The sequence below is a fragment of the Cetorhinus maximus genome, chromosome 28 (genome assembly GCF_964194155.1).
Source record: "Cetorhinus maximus chromosome 28, sCetMax3.hap1.1, whole genome shotgun sequence".
In the NCBI taxonomy this organism is placed as follows: domain Eukaryota; kingdom Metazoa; phylum Chordata; class Chondrichthyes; order Lamniformes; family Cetorhinidae; genus Cetorhinus; species Cetorhinus maximus.
This window is the reverse complement of record NC_135906.1, coordinates 20,420,347-20,436,056: the sequence shown is the minus strand read 5'-3', so window position 1 is coordinate 20,436,056 and position 15,710 is coordinate 20,420,347. Positions and strand designations below refer to the sequence as shown.

Genomic DNA, 15,710 nt, shown 5'->3' with positions numbered 1-15,710 from the left:
GTAAGAGCAGAGGGAGCTCAGGTGCATATCCTCAAATCCTTGAAGATGGCAGGGTTAAGGTGTATCAGAAAACGTATTAAATAATTGGCTTGATGAAGAGGGGTGTTGAATACGAGAACAGGGAGCTCTTGCTAAATCTTCTAGCTTCTAGCTGGGTTCCAGCTGGAGTATTGTGTCCAATCCTGGTCACCTCGCTTTAGGCAGGATATCAAGATCCTGGTCAGGGCACAGAGAAGACTGAGCAGAATTGTACCAGGAATGAGGGACAGTTATGTGGAGAGATCAGAGAAGCTGAGACTGTTCTTCTTAGAGAAGGTTAAGGAGAGACCTAATGAGATATTCTCAATTCCCAGAGGGTTTGATGAAGTAGTCAGGGAGGAACTGTTTCCTCTGGAAGGTGGATCAGTAACCGCAGGTCATGGATTTAAATCAATTGGCAAAAGAACTAAAGAGGAATTGTAGAAAAAGTGTTTTCAGAAAGAGTTGTTAAGATTTGGAACACATCTGACTGTGGAATCAGTTCCCATAAAAACTTTCAAAAGAACAATTGGACATGTAATTGAAGAGGAATAATTTGCAGAATTACGGGGACGAAGTTGGGGTCTGGGAATAAATTGGACAGCTCTTTCAAAGAGCTAGCACAGGCACAGTGGGGCAAATGGCCTCCTTCTGTGCTGTAAGATTCTAAGGAGCTGACAAAAAGCAGCCAGGGACACATTACTTACCAAAGACTCAATCTTCTGTTGGTTCTGGGTGGCAACTTCTACTTTTTCAATGTCCTTCTTCCTTCCCTCTTCAATTGCTTCAAGTCTGTAAAAGCAGAGGGACATTTCAGTTGTGGTCAGGCCATGATGCAGTTAGCACAAGCACAGCAGGTTAATGGATATAGAATAAGGTGGTGTCGAGAGCAAGACTGGCAGATTAAAGGTGGCAGAGTAATCCGAGGAACAGGATGCTGAGTGTGGCAGTACATTGACGTTGGTAGATTCATTCATTGCCCCAAGCATTTCTGCTCATGTTTTGCTGATCGATGGGTCTTGGCTATGGGCCAAGTGCTGGTAAATGGGATTAAGTAGGTAGGTCAGGTGTTTCTCACGTGTCGGTGCAGACTCGATGGGCCGAAGGGCCTCTTCTGCATGGTGTGATTCTGTGATTGTGGATTCTGGATAAAGTCTATTGGATGTGAGTGGCCTTTAGATGTACTAAAAACCTCCCCTGTTTTTCCCAAATGAAACCTGTCTTTCTATTGCCAACTTTCATGGTCTCCAGGTGTGCCAGAACACCTCGTAGCCCAGGTGGTGCCTTTGCAGCCATTCCTGTTATGTAGGCAAATGTGGCAGCTAGTTTGCACACAGGAAGATCCCACAAGTACCGACGAGGTATGTAGCCAGTTCATCGGTTTTCTCATGGTGTGGGAGGTGGGGTGAATGTCAGCCAGGAGAACTCTGCTACTCTTAGTTAAGTAGTATAATGGGGTCTTTTAGACCCACCTGAACGGGACAGCAGTGCAGCGCTGAAAATTAGATTAGATTAGATTAAGGCTCAAGTCCTAGATTGGGGCTTGAACCCACAACCTACTGGCTCAGGTAGGTGCATGGTAACACTTGACATAAGCACTGTATTCCTAAATAAATTGTTTAAATATTATGGAATACCGATGACCCCTAGATCAGTACGATTGCATCCTGTAGCACAGGAGGAGTCCATTCAGTCCACCATGCCTGTTTCTGGTTCTTTAAAAGAACGACCCAATTATTCCTACTCTCTGCTTTTTCTCCTTAGCCCTGTAGCACTCAGAACACTGCCAAAGGCACCACTTTCTTCCCAATTCACACATGCCCCATGGCTTTTGTTGCTCCATGTACCCCTGAGGTGGCCTGTTTGAATATGGGATGTTATTGGAGATATTGGACATTCCATATTCAAACAGGCAATCTCAGAGACACATGGAGCAACAAAAGCCATGGGTGAATTGGATGTTACTGGAGGACCACATACCTTTACCATCATCACCTTCATAACATTGCCTGACTCCGACCCTTGCTCAACTCATGTGCTGTTGAAACCTTCATCTGTGCCTCTATTACCTCTAGACCATTCAAATGCTCTCTGGGTCGGCCTCCCACCTTCCACCCTACATTCAAAACCCTGCTGTCCACATGTTAGCTTACACCAAATCTCACTCACCCATTAACCCTTGTGCTTGCTGACCCCCATTAAGCTTCCAAGTGGTAATACCTCCATTTTAAAACTCTCATCCTTGCTTTCAAATCCCTCCATGGCCTCACCCCTCTATCTCTGTAGTCTCCTCCACTCCTACAAGCCTTCACGATCTCTGTGCTCCTCCAACCTGGCCTTTTGCTCATGTCCGATGTTAATCACTTCACAATCGGTGGCTGTGCCTTCAGCTACCCTAAGCTCTGGAACTCCTCCTTAAATCTCGCTGCCTCTCTACCTTCGTCTCCTCTTTTAAGATGCTCCTTAAAACCCACCTCTATGATCAAGCTTTTAGTGATATTTCCTTCTGTAGGTCATGGTCAAAAATATCAAGGAGGTTTTTATTGATATGTTACATTAGGCACCTCGGGGAGTTTTAATACATTAAATGTGCAATATAAATGTTGTCGACATCAGCGCTATTTTCCACCTCCAACTTCTGCTGAATGCCGTTAAACATGAAGGCTATTCCAGAATCAATGCAGCAGTGGATTGGTGAACGCACGCCACACTATGGTGCAACAATCCTGAGAGAAACCTTCAACCAAGCCATAGTTTGAGACAGAGGTCCCTAACCAGATGTTAGTAGAGTTGAAGAAGAGTCATACGGACTCGAAACATTTCTGTTTCGAACTGTTTCTCTCCCCACAGGTGCTGGGAGTACCTGCTGAGTTTTTCCAGCATTTTCTGTTTTTGTTAGTAGAGTTGACTTAGGCAATTATCCTTTGTAGTCTTATTAATGTGTTCTCACCTGCTGGTAAGGTTCTTTATCAGCTGGTCCTTTTCCTCCAGTTGTTTTTTCTGCCTCTCATTGTTCTCCTGAAGCACTCTCTGAACCTGCCCGTCTATGTGATTTTTAAACTCCTTCAGTTCCTGATTGATGGTCTCTACGGTTTCCTGTAGACTGGAGATGTCTTGTTCATGCTGTGTTGGGATAGAGGCGAGGGAAGCCAGGCAGATGTTAGTGCATGGGATATGAACTTGCAGCTGTTCAATAGAAATTTTGAGGAAGCTCTTCCCTTACTTTGCATGGTGTGGAACTGAACCAAAGCAGAGTGACCCCCAACTTCAATCCCCCCCACCCCCACATCAACTCAAGCAGCTAACTGCAAGGTATTACAGCTAGGACAGAGGAGGGCTTCTAACTCAATAGATAGTGTCCCTACTCCAGGACATGTTGACCATGGAAAGAGCATTCATGAAGCAGCCATGTTGATAATCAGGCTGATAACCCTTCCAACACACCCAGGGCAGGTGGTAAGAGTGGGAGAGGTTCCTGGTCAGCCATGCTTGATGCAGAGTGACACCTCTCAACCTCTCTCTCTACCATGTGGTTCCTCCCAGACTGTGGCTGATTACAGACAGTGAGGACACTAGAATTGGCAGAATGTGCTGGGGCTAGTCACAGGATCAGTGAGGCACAGAGGGAGGCCATTTGGCCCATCGTGTCTGTGCTCACTCCCGACTGGTATCCAAGTGCCAGTAAATGGATGTGTGTGGATGTCAGGTGATAGGGATCAACTGTGCTACCTCAGCCCTGGTCGATTCACCTGCTGACACCCACTTGTTAGAAATGGACACTTGAGGGAGGAATCAGAGGGGCAACCAGTGCCCTTACCCAGAACATTCAGGAGAGGAAGAAAGACCTGAATTTATATAGTGCCTTTCAAAACATCAGGACTCCTCAAAGCACTTCACTTTGATCAGCTCTGAAAAGTTTTCAGTTTAGAAGATTGACATTGAAAGTGAGTTTCCATGAGATGTAGTTGGTCAGGAATAGATACTGGAATCTACCCTACTTACCTTCTCGAAAGGTTTGAAGTCCTGTCTTCCTGGTTCTGTTTGAGAGGACCACTCCTCATGTCCAGAGATGCGTTCCCATGGGACTTGGGACTTTCTGAATGAATCGACTGGCACCCGGCGTGGGTTGTGACCCTGTCATGGACACAACAAGTTGGCGCATCAGATACGTGCACTTTAAGCACAATTCTTTGGAATCGCAAAACCAAACTCATGGGCAAGGCTGGCAGGAGGGTGGTGGGCAGGGGTGGTGGGGGGGTGGGGTAGGTGAAGGAGGGAATAAACAGCCTGAGGTGCCTCAACCAATGGGGTGCTACACTTGGTCTCTGCCAATGGGGGAACAGTTATCCAGTGTCCCCATTCTTAATTGACATGGAGGAGTTTCTCCTGAATTCCCTATTGACAGCCAACTTATGCTTACATTCCCCCGCAGTTTTGGTCTCCACATGTGGAAACAGCTATGTTCATCTGAACTATCAAACCCCTTCATTATTTAAAGACCTCTATCAGGCCACTCCTCAGCCTTCTCTTTCGGTGATAATAAAGAGCACCAGCCTGTTCACTCTTTCCAGGTAGCCATAGTTACTCAGCTCTGGTGTCACCCTAGTAATTCTTCGTTGTGTCTCCTCTGGTGCCTCTATCTTCTTTTTTACAATATGAAGACCGGGACTGTGCACAATACTTCAGATGTGGACTAATCAAGGTCCTGCACATGTTTAACATCACTTCTCTGCTTTTCAATTCCACTTCTCTAGAAATGAACCCTCCCCCCACCATGACCCAGTGCTTTGTTTCCACTGGGGTTTTACAGGGGGAAGGTGGGGTCTACACCTCAAACCTGTCTTTTGTGATGTTTAAGGGCCTGCTGTGTCATGTCAACATTTTCTGTTCTAATGCAAGCTCACTGGTATACACACAGACACACACACACACACGCACACAGACACACACGCACATGCGCACACACACACACAGACACACACGCACATGCGCACACACACACACACGCACATGCACACACACACGCACGCACACACACAGACACACACACACACACACACAAACACGCACACACACACACGCACACCACACGCACACCACACGCACACACACACGCACACACACACACAGACACACACGCACATGCGCACACACACACACACGCACATGCACACACACACGCACGCACACACACAGACACACACACACACACACACAAACACGCACACACACACACGCACACCACACGCACACACACACACGCACACCACACGCACACACACACGCACACACACACGCACACACACACACACACACGCACGCACACGCACACACGCACACACACATACACGCGCACACACACACACACACACACACGCACACTCAAACATACACATACACACACACATACACACACGCACACACACGAGCATTCAGAAGAAGTGTGCTGAGGAAAATTACCTGCATTCTCAGACGTGGGTTACTTTGTGGGCGTGAGTGGGACTGCTTTAACGACTGGGTAACAGACAGGGGGATCTTTGTTAGGGTACTGTAAGGCCTGTCTGGCAGGTTTGTGATGGTGTCTCTCTCGATGGGATCTCCCATCCCAGCATCAGGTTCACAAGTGGAGTGTTGCCGAGAGATGTAGGGTCTTTTCCGTGCTGGTGCACTCTGGGTGCGTTTCACCAGCGTCATCCCCTTGCTTCTAATCCCACTGGACTTCAGATACTGCTCTTCCGCTGTACACTGGTGCAAACTCAGCAGGGATGCACTGACCAGGTTGACGTTCTTGGGCGCTACGTAGGCCGGTTTGTCTTCGCGGCAGTAACTGCAGAAAGAGAAGCCATTCCATGTGAGTAGCGTGCAGCGTACCGGCTGTACGCAAAGTGGCAGCAACCCTTTTATTGCCCCCCCTCCCCCCACCACCCCGCCAAGAGACAGGTGTTTATCAAGTGGAAGAACATGGCAGGCAACCTTTGGTTCTGTCCTTGCCCCACAGTTTTAGCTCCAGACTCAGTCGTGGGGCCTGGATTTCCAGGTGGGCCGGGGCGGGTGAGGAAGGCTTGCGCCTTCTGAATTGGACACCCGACCCACGCGTGGCTTGGCCGGAACTTCTTGTCATTTCGCACCGGGGTTGGGCAGTGCCGTTTACGGGCCATGTTGGAGTGGGTGAGGAGTGTGGGCGCAGAGGTGGGCCGAGTCGCAGCCTCGGTTCTCCGACACAGCTTTCCGGCTGCCAACATGGTTTAGAGATCCCCTAATCCTCACTCCTCAGCTCCCTCACGCCACCTCAGATCGCCCGTGCCCCCCACCCCCACCTCCCGTCAATTTAGGCACTGGTAGACATCTCTCCCAATTTCTATTTCGATTGAAGTCAACCAACCACTTCTGAAAAGCGACAGGCATTTGAATCAATATTACACGATGACGCAAAGTCCACATTACCCCTGCTGTCCCATCAAACCGGTGGGAATACTGCTTCTCATCCCGCTTATATCATCTTGGGAACACTCTTCCTCAATTCTTATTTGATAATCTTTTTTGACTTCCATGCAGTTTACTCAAGATCAATTATAGATGGAAAATGCTGCCCTTGCATTTTTTTTATTCATTCACGGGATGTGGGCGTCGCTGGCTGGGCCCAGCATTTATTGTCCATCCCTAATTGCCCTTGAGAAGGTGGTGGTGAGCTGCCTTCTCGAACCACTGCAGTCCATGTGGTGTAGGTACACCCACAGTGCTGTTAGGGAGGGAGTTCCAGGATTTTGACCCAGTGACAGTGAAGGAACGGCCGATATATTTCCAAGTCAGGGTGGTGAGTGGCTTGGAGGGCAACTTCCAGGTGGTGGTGTTCTAAAGAAGGATAGACCAACCTTGGAAAGAGTGCAGTGCTGATTTAGCAGAATGATATCTGGACACCAGGGGTTAAATTACAAGTAGACAAACCTGGAATTTAGAAGGTTAACAGGTGATTTGATTGAAGTTTGCAAGGTATTATGGGGTACAGATAGGGTAGGTAGAGAGAAACTAGTGCTGCTGGTTGGGGAGTCTGGGGCTAGGGGGCAGAGTCTAAACATTCGAGTCAGACCTTTCAGGAATGAAATTAGGAATCAGATCTACACAGAACCAGTGGTAGAAGTTTGGAACTTTCTTTCCACAGTTGATATTAGGTTAATTGCTAATTAAAGCTGATATTGAGAGATTTTTGTCAACCAAAGGTATGGGGGGATGTGGGACAAGGGCTGGTACATGGAGTTAGGCCACAGATCAGGCATGATCTGATTGAACATTGGAACATGTTGGAGGAGCCCCTGTTTACATGTTCCTATCACCTTGACAGGGAAACCGCTGGTGGTTGTTAAAAAATACTCTTCCTAAGTCATTAGGGTTGGTGGGAATCATGTTCCTTCATCTACCTAACTTCAGGCAGTAATTCCCCCATTGGTACACGTGGGGATTCTCCAGTCTTACCTGATTTCCTCGTGGTGCACCAGTGGTGCATTTGGGTTTTCCAGTGAGTGGGTGATTCCGTGGAGAATGGCAGGGAGAGGTCGCAGTCTGTTCAGGTCTTGCTGCCATTTGCCGGATTTAGCAACGATAGTAGCAGTCCGGAGAGTGCATTGAAGATAGACACGAAAGGGGAAAAGACATGAGAGACACAGGAACATTAATAGAAAGTTACATCATTTTAAACAAATTTACTGCTGGTCAAGTTTAAGAATTTTACATGGCGGGCGGGGAGGGAGGTGGGTGAAGGACTCAGGATTTTCACCCCTTGCCCTCTAGTACAATCTCCACTTCCCTGGCTCCTCGATTGGTGGCTGTGTCTCCAACCATCTAGACTCCAAGCTCTTGGATACCCTCCCTACTCTCCACTCTCTCCTTTAAAACATTCCTCGAAACCTACATCCTTGGCCAAGCTTTTGTTCACCTGTCCTAATATCTCCTGCTTTAGATTGGAGTCAACTTCTTGGGTGACCATTGCTGCTGGGAAACATCTTGGGACATCTTGTGACATCAAAGGCACCACTTAAAGGCAAGTTGTTGTTGAATACACAAAAATATAGTCCCATTTCACTCCAGATTCCTTGTACCAAAGCTTGTTGCTAAGTTAAAGCTCCCTGTACAATGCCCAGCAACACACATCAGTACCAGTCTCTAAAAAAAAAGCATTTGGAGTGGCATTCCCACACCAGCCATTCCATCTGACAATCAAAGACAGATCGGCAGCAGTTTTTGTGTCGAAGACACATTCCTGGTAAGCGCTGGGCTACTCAAACTTCATTCTTGAAAGACAACCAGAGGGTAAAGACCTCCAACATTCGTTCCAACTGACTTACTGACTTGGGCAGCATTGCTGGTTCGGGAACCTCGACCAAACCAAGACTTTAATCCCAATCGTGGTGGAGAGAAAGTGACAAACACAACATGTTGGAAGTGCAACCTTACCTGCTCCAGCCGAGACATAATGTCACAGAGAAGAGAGTGCAGGATGGACAGATCCAGCCCGAGGTCGATGCAGCCTTCAAACTCTGAGCTGTTCGTGGGCCGCTCGGGATTGGAAATGTTTGTCAGAAAGGATTTCATGTTGTCCCAGTTTGACTCTAAGAAATTATCCATAAAGGTCATGTAGCCCTCTTTGTCTTCGAACCTGCAGGATGCACAACGAACAGAACTGAACCTGGTTCAGGAACCTCCTTGCAAAACCACGAATAGCGCACGAGCAAAGTAGGTGCCACGCATCTGGGGACATTTTCCATACAGCTGAGGAGAAAGTGATGCTTCAGACAGATGTTAAGCACACTGTGGAAACTCATTCTGGCAAACTCTTAGATTGCCAGCACTATGAGGGCCGCAGCTCAAATCCTGATCGAATGAATTTTCATCGAGTGCCACTTCTCAAAATGTACAACACATTCATTCCAAAAGTGTCCCATCATGACAAAATGACTCAACACGCCTCACAAAATGATTTAGCTTTTGGAGTGAAATGACTGTTTCTGTGCGGCCAAACGCACAGTAAGTCAACCTCCACCAGCAGCATCCCATAAACTGCGAGGAGGTGAACGAGCGGGTACTTGCTGGTGCTGTCAGCGCAGTATAATATCATCCAGGCACCCAGTGCAGTACTGAGGGAGTGCTGCACTGTTGGAGGTGCCGTCTTTCAGATGAGACGTGTTAAATCGAGGTGCCGTCTGCTTTAACGGAAAAGGATCCCGTGGCGTTATTTCGAAGAAGAGCAGGGGAGTTCTCCCCCCCCCCGGTGTCCTGGTCAATATTTATCCCTCAACCAACATCAAAAAAAAAATACAAATTACCTGATCATTATCTCATTGCTGTTTGTGGGAGCTTGCTGTGCGCAAATTGTCTCCCACATGACAACAGTGGACTGCACTTCGATAAATAACTCACAGGCTGTGAAATTCTTTGTGACATCCTGAGGTCACGAAAAGTGCGATAGGAATCCTGGTCGTTTTATTTTGATTGTACACGGGGCTTCCGGATGTCCGAGCTAAAAGACCGCGGGGTAAAACGAGGTACGTACCTGATGAAGTTGGCCAGGTTCTGAATGACTTTGGCAATGAGCGTGAGCGTCCGTGCCGTGCTGTCGTTGGGGTATTCCTGGATCAGGTTAAATAGACTGGGCGACATAATCGCCGGGCAGAGGAATCGCAGGAACAGCGAGGCACAGATCATGCGCATGCCGATCTCTCCCTTCCCTCGATGGAAGCACTGCTGCTGCCAGGCTGCAAATATCTCCCTCAGCTCGACCGGAAACACGCTGTCCGGGGGAACAAGGGAGAACAAGGTTAGGGGGGGAAAGAAAACCCGTGCTGGCACGGATTCTGGTCGCAGTCCTGACTCACGCGGGCAGGTGCAAATTGTCGCTGACTTCACTCTCGTGCATCCCAATTGCAGCTTTTAGGCGAGAGCGTTAGTGTTTTTATTAGCTCGTGGGACGTGAGCGTGATGACATTTATTGTCCATTCCTTTGTGGCCGGAGCGCTGAGTGTCTAGAATTTGAAACCATGGGATCATAGAAAGTTTAGAGCACAGGAAGAGGCCACATGGCCCATCGTGTCTGCCCCGGCTGAGGAACAAGCCCCCCCAGCTTAATCCCGCTTTCCAGCCTTTGGTCCATAGCCCTGGACGTTACGGCACTTGAGGTGCACATCTGGACACCTGTTAACTGAGTTGAGGGTTTCTGCCTCTACTACCCTTTCAGGCAGTGGGTTCCAGACCCTGACAACCCTCTGGGTGAAAAGTGGTTTTCCTCATCTCCCCCTCTGATCTTTAAATCTATGCCCCCTCGTCACTGACCTCTCTGCTGCAGTAAATATCCACTCTACCTAAGCCCTGCACAATTTTGTACATCTCAATCAAATCTCCTCTCAGCCTCCTCTGTTCCAAGGAGAACAATCCCAGCCTCTCCGATCTTTCCTCATAGCTGCAATTTTCCAGTCCTAGCAACATCCTGGTAGATCTCCTCAGTACCCTCGCTAGTGTAACTACATCCTTTCTGTAATGAGGTGACCAGAACCGCACACAGTTCATTCTGGGGCCTTATTATCACGACAAGGAATCAACCATTTTGGACTGAGATGAGGAGAAATCTCTTTATACAGAGAGACTGTGAACCTTTGGAGTTATCTACCCCCGAGAGCTGTGGGCACTCAATGGATGAGAATATTCAAGAGTAAGTTCCATAGATTTTTGGGCACTAAAAGAATCAGAGATTATTGAGATCTAGCGGAGCTGAGGTAAAAGATTAACCAGGATGGTACAGCAGGCTCAAGGGGCTGTACCGCCTACTCCTGCTCCTATTCCAATGTTTTATTCATTTGTGGGATGTGGGGGTCACCGGTGGGCCCAGCATTTGTTGCCCATCCCTAATTGCCCTTGAGAAGGTGATGATGAGCCACCTTCTTCACTCGTTGCAGTTAGTGTAGTGTAGGTACACCCACAGTGCTGTTAAGGAGGGACTTCCAGGATTTTGACCCAGCGACAGTGAAGGAACGGCCGATATATTTCCAAGTCAGGATGGTGCGTGACTTGGAGGGGAACTTCCAGGTGATGGAGTTCCCATGTGTCTGCTGCCCTTGTACTTCTAGTTGGGAGAGATCGTGGGTTTGGAAGGTGCTGTCTAAGGAGCCTTGGTGAGTTCCTGCAGTGCATCTTGTAGATGGTACACACACTGCTGCTACTGTGAGTCGGTGGTGGAGGGAGTGAATGTTTGTGGATGGGGTGCCAATCAAGTGGGCTGCTTTGTCCTGGATGGGGTCAAGCTTCTTTTTCTCTTTAATGGGATGAGGTTGTCACCGGCAAGGCCAGCGTTTGTTGCCCATCCCTATTTGCCCTTGAACTGAGTTGCTTGCTCAGCCATTTAGGAGGCAGTTAAGAGACAACCACATTACTATGGGGTCTGGAGTCACTTGAAGGCCACACTGGGTAAGGATGGCAGATTTCCCTCCCTAAGGGGACTTTAGTAAAACCAGGTGAGTTTTTACAATGTTCAATGATAGCTTCATGTTTGTCATTATTGAGACTGGCTTTGCAATTCCAGATTTATTTATTTATTAAATTTAAATTCCACAAGCTGCCGTGGTGGGATTTGAACCCACGCCCCCCCAGAGAATTAGCCTGGGCCTCTGGATTACTGGTCTAATGATGTTACCACTTCACCATCATCTCCCCCAAGATGAGTGTTGTTGGAAATGCATTCATCCAGGCAAATGGAGATACAGGAAGGATGTTCCCGATGGTGGGGGAGTCCAGAACCAGGGGTCACAGTCTGAGGATATGAGGTAGACCATTTAGGACGGAGATGAGGAGAAATTTCTTCACCCAGAGAGTGGTGAGCCTGTGGAATTCGTTACCACAGAAAGTAGTTGAGACCAAAACATTGTATGTTTTCAAGAAGGAGTTGGATATAGCTCTTGGGGTGAAAGGGATCAAAGGATATGGGGAAAAAGTGGGAGCAGGCTATTGAGTTGGATGATCAGCCATGATCATAATGAATGGCGGAGCAGGCTCGAAGGGCCGAATGGCCTACTCCTGCTCCTAGTTTCTATGTTTATGTTTCTATGAGAATATTCCATCACACTCCTGACTTGTGCCTTGTTGATGGTGGACAGGCTTTGAGGGGTCAGGAGGTGAGTTACTCGCTGCAGGATTCCTAGCCTCTGACCCGCTCTTGTAGCCGCAGTATTTATATGCATGGTCAAGTTCAACTGTACTCACCAATGGGATTCAGTAATCTGCCTAAACGCCTCTTCGCAGCTGGCCTTCATATTGGCTTGATTCTCAGACACGTCACTGGCTGAACATTTGTTGGGATCAACTTCATAGTTTTCCTCTGGATTGTAAAGTCTCATCACAAAGTCTCCTGCAAATGACATCGAGGGAGATTAAGCATCCCCAGTAATTCAATGCCGGTTGTCTACCGCCTGCACTGACATTCTCTCATCGGGATGGGAAGAGTCAAAGAATGTGTTATTTTCAGATCTCTTCCTCCCCTATTTCTTAATGCCCCATTCCATGCTCTGTTACCCTAGAGCCATGGTGACCAAATTCTGGGTTGTGGCTCAATTGGGCTCGAAGGAGACAGCGAGCGGGGTTGCAAATGCCCCCTCCCTCTGAGACTGCACCTCGCACCAGCACCTAGGTCCTTGGCGACGTCTGGCCCTAGCCTTGCCCAGCTCGTCCCTTGGCCTCTCTATCTCTCTCTCTCCCACTGGGCCTTGGGCTCCCTGCCTGAGGTGGCTTCACTGAGTCTCAAAGCCCAGCCCTGGCAATGAACCTCTGGCAGCGATGCCCCAGGCTGCTGAGCTGTGGCCTGTCAGGGCCCAGCCCAATCGCCCTGGGGCTGAGGAACGGCCTGGACTCCAACATCTGCCACATCAAAACCTTCACCCTGCCCTCCGGCTGCTTCCTGGCCAAGAATGGAACGGGCTTAGATGAAGTCATGGGCCGACTAAATAATAGTCATAAAATAATAACACTTCTACAACGTACTTTAAAAACACAGGTTTCTATATTTATATGCTGTATTACATATTGATCCATAACACGCGGACTTTAATCATTGAGCACTGGATGTTACAACGCTGCTTTATTGCCGTTCTGCTTTCATCAGCGATCACAGTAATTTTCAGATGTTAAAATGGGGTCGTGTTGGAAAGTCATAGAATCACGACAACGCAGAAGGTGGCCACTCGGCCCCTCTGTGTTCACGCCGGCTCTCCCAAGGAGCAACTTAGCCTTTAGCAATTTAAGGAGAACCATTATTTGGGGAGCGCCGCACTCATGAGAACATGGACGCCAGCCTCTCTCACCAAAGCTAACTGCTCATGGAATTGGCCACCAGGTGGTGCAGGCCCAAAGTCCCACAGCCCCTCCTTGTTCAACCTCTCCTTCAAATCTCTACTAATCTGAGAATGACGGCCCGCCCAGCCTTATCGGAGTGAAATCAGGAAACATTTTCTCACGCAAAGGGTTGTGGCAACCTGCAACTCTCTCCACCCAAAGGCTGTGGACGATGGGAGGAAGCTGAAATGCTCGGGGCTGAGACTTGATCGGTATTTTGTTGGGTAAAGGTATCCGAGTAATTTAGGGCAAAGTGGGTGGATGGGGGTTACGATATAGATCAGCCACGATCTAAGTGAATGCCACAAGAGGCTCAAGATGGCCTCCGCCTGTCCCTAAAGTATTTCTATCTTCTGAAGTCCAAAGCAACATTGCCAGAACAGGTGTCCTGCCGGCCTTGCTTTGATTCTTTCACGGGAGGTGGGCATCACTGGCAATGTGTTACCCATCCCTAATTGTCCTTGGACTGAGTGCCTTGCTCGGCCATTTCAGAGGGGCAGTCAAGAATCAGCCATATTGCCGTGGGTCTGGAGTCACACGTAGGCCCAGACCGGGTAAGGATGGAAGATTTCCTTCCTTCAAGGGGATCAGTGATCCACTTTGGTTTTTACAACAATCGATGGTAGTTGTCATGGTCACCATGACTGAGACTGTCCCTCTGAGCGGGAGCCTGGGCCTCTGGATTACCACTCTGGTGACATTACCGCTACCCCACGTCTTCCCCCCTTTTGAATGCGACCAGACCTGTGGACACCCAAAATGAGGAAGCAGCTGTGGATCTGTGGGTAGCAAAAGAGAGGTCCCAGCTAATCCTGCCGACCCTCCAGAACTGTCCTGGAGACTGTAGGGATTAGAGATTAATCTCCAGGACACTGCCTGAAGCAACACCAAGGAGAAAAATCACTCAAAGGCATTAACTAAAATTGTGGGTTTTATCTCAGTTTTCTTTGAACAGTTGAATTTATTTAGTTGAAAAAGCATTGGAGATGGTGGGAGAAAATGGTTGTTTGACCACTTAATCCAATTGGGTAACAAGGAGCTTGTTCTCTTTCTGATTGGCCCTGGGAAGGTTTTTTTTTAATTCTTTCATGGGATGTGGGCTTCGCTGGCCGGGCCAGCATTTATTGCCCATCCCTAATTGCCCTTGAGAAGGTGGTAGTGAGCTGCCTTCTTGAACCGCTGCAGTCCATGTGGTGTAGGTACACCCACAGTGCTGTTAGGGAGGGAGTTCCAGGATTTTCCAGCGACAGTGAAGGAACGGCCGATATATTTCCAAATCAGGATGGTGAGTGGCTTGGAGGGTAACTTCCTGGTGGTGGTGTTCCCATCTATCTGCTGCCCTTGTCCTTCTAGATGGTAGTGTTTGCGGATTTGGAAGGTGCTGTTGAAGGAGCCTTGATGCATTTGCGGCAGTGCATCTTGTAGATGGTACACACACTGCTGCCGCTGTGTGTCAGTGGTGGAGGGGGTGAATGTTTTATGGTCATGAATGGGGTGCCAAGGGGGAGCGCACGGAGGATGGAGCAATAGGCTGGAGGCTGTGTGGCCCACGGTGATGGTCATGCATTCCTGGGGGCTTTATCACATCAAGCCAGATTTGGCAACCCTACCCCAGCCTTCACGAGGCAAAGGTCAAGTCCCCCGGTGATCTTACCAAGTGTTTCTATCAGGTACTTCTGTCCAACTAGCTTCATGTATTCGTCAATGGCCTTGGTGGCCAAGGTGTTTTCCCTGAAGAGCACCGAGTGTTTATCCTCACAGCGGGTCACCTCAGCCATCCCCAATTCAATCAGGAAATCCTATGGTTCATGGGAAGCACAGAAAGAGTTTTATCTACAAACACAGATCAGAAAGGAGTCTAAGTTTATTCAATTAAGGTCTCCTAGACTATGGTAGATGTAAGGTTCCCTATGATAAGTAGGTGGCTGTAGCGGTATAGACCCCAATTCCATTCCTACCTTGTGCTGAGACACTTACTCCAGTTGTTACATCTCTGCAGGCTCCAGGGTGGGTAGAAGAGCTGCAGTCCCTCCTTGTGGTAACTATCCAGTCGTTTGCCCTGGATATCCAGCTCAGCTTTGATCCCCTGCTCCACTGGATAGGCTGCTCCAGCCCCCAAACCTCAGCTCACAGAATCACAGAATTGTTACAGCAGAGAAGGAGGCCATTTGGCCCATTGTGTCCGCACCGGCTCTCCGAATGAGGAAAGCCCCTAGTGCCATTCATTGTCTACATTTGGATCACTTTGGAGCTGTACCCCCAGCCTTGTCAGCATGTTGAGCAAAGGGACAAAAGCACAACAACCATGTGCATTTACATAGCACCTT

The 15,710-nt window shown here is 48.5% G+C and overlaps 1 protein-coding gene across 1 annotated transcript in view; it reads right to left on the bottom strand.

Annotated features, from left to right (window-relative positions):
- Nucleotides 1-15,710, bottom strand: part of LOC144668906 (ras/Rap GTPase-activating protein SynGAP-like) — an 86,842-nt gene that overhangs the window by 4,809 nt on the left and 66,323 nt on the right. The window contains exons 9-17 of the mRNA XM_078531376.1: nucleotides 15,038-15,182; nucleotides 12,259-12,403; nucleotides 9,563-9,799; nucleotides 8,467-8,668; nucleotides 7,489-7,589; nucleotides 5,479-5,845; nucleotides 4,021-4,152; nucleotides 2,969-3,141; nucleotides 726-810 (exon numbers count right to left, since the gene is read on the bottom strand). Coding sequence (XP_078387502.1) covers nucleotides 726-810; nucleotides 2,969-3,141; nucleotides 4,021-4,152; nucleotides 5,479-5,845; nucleotides 7,489-7,589; nucleotides 8,467-8,668; nucleotides 9,563-9,799; nucleotides 12,259-12,403; nucleotides 15,038-15,182 — 1,587 coding nt within the window. The remainder of the gene's footprint in view (nucleotides 1-725; nucleotides 811-2,968; nucleotides 3,142-4,020; nucleotides 4,153-5,478; nucleotides 5,846-7,488; nucleotides 7,590-8,466; nucleotides 8,669-9,562; nucleotides 9,800-12,258; nucleotides 12,404-15,037; nucleotides 15,183-15,710) is intronic.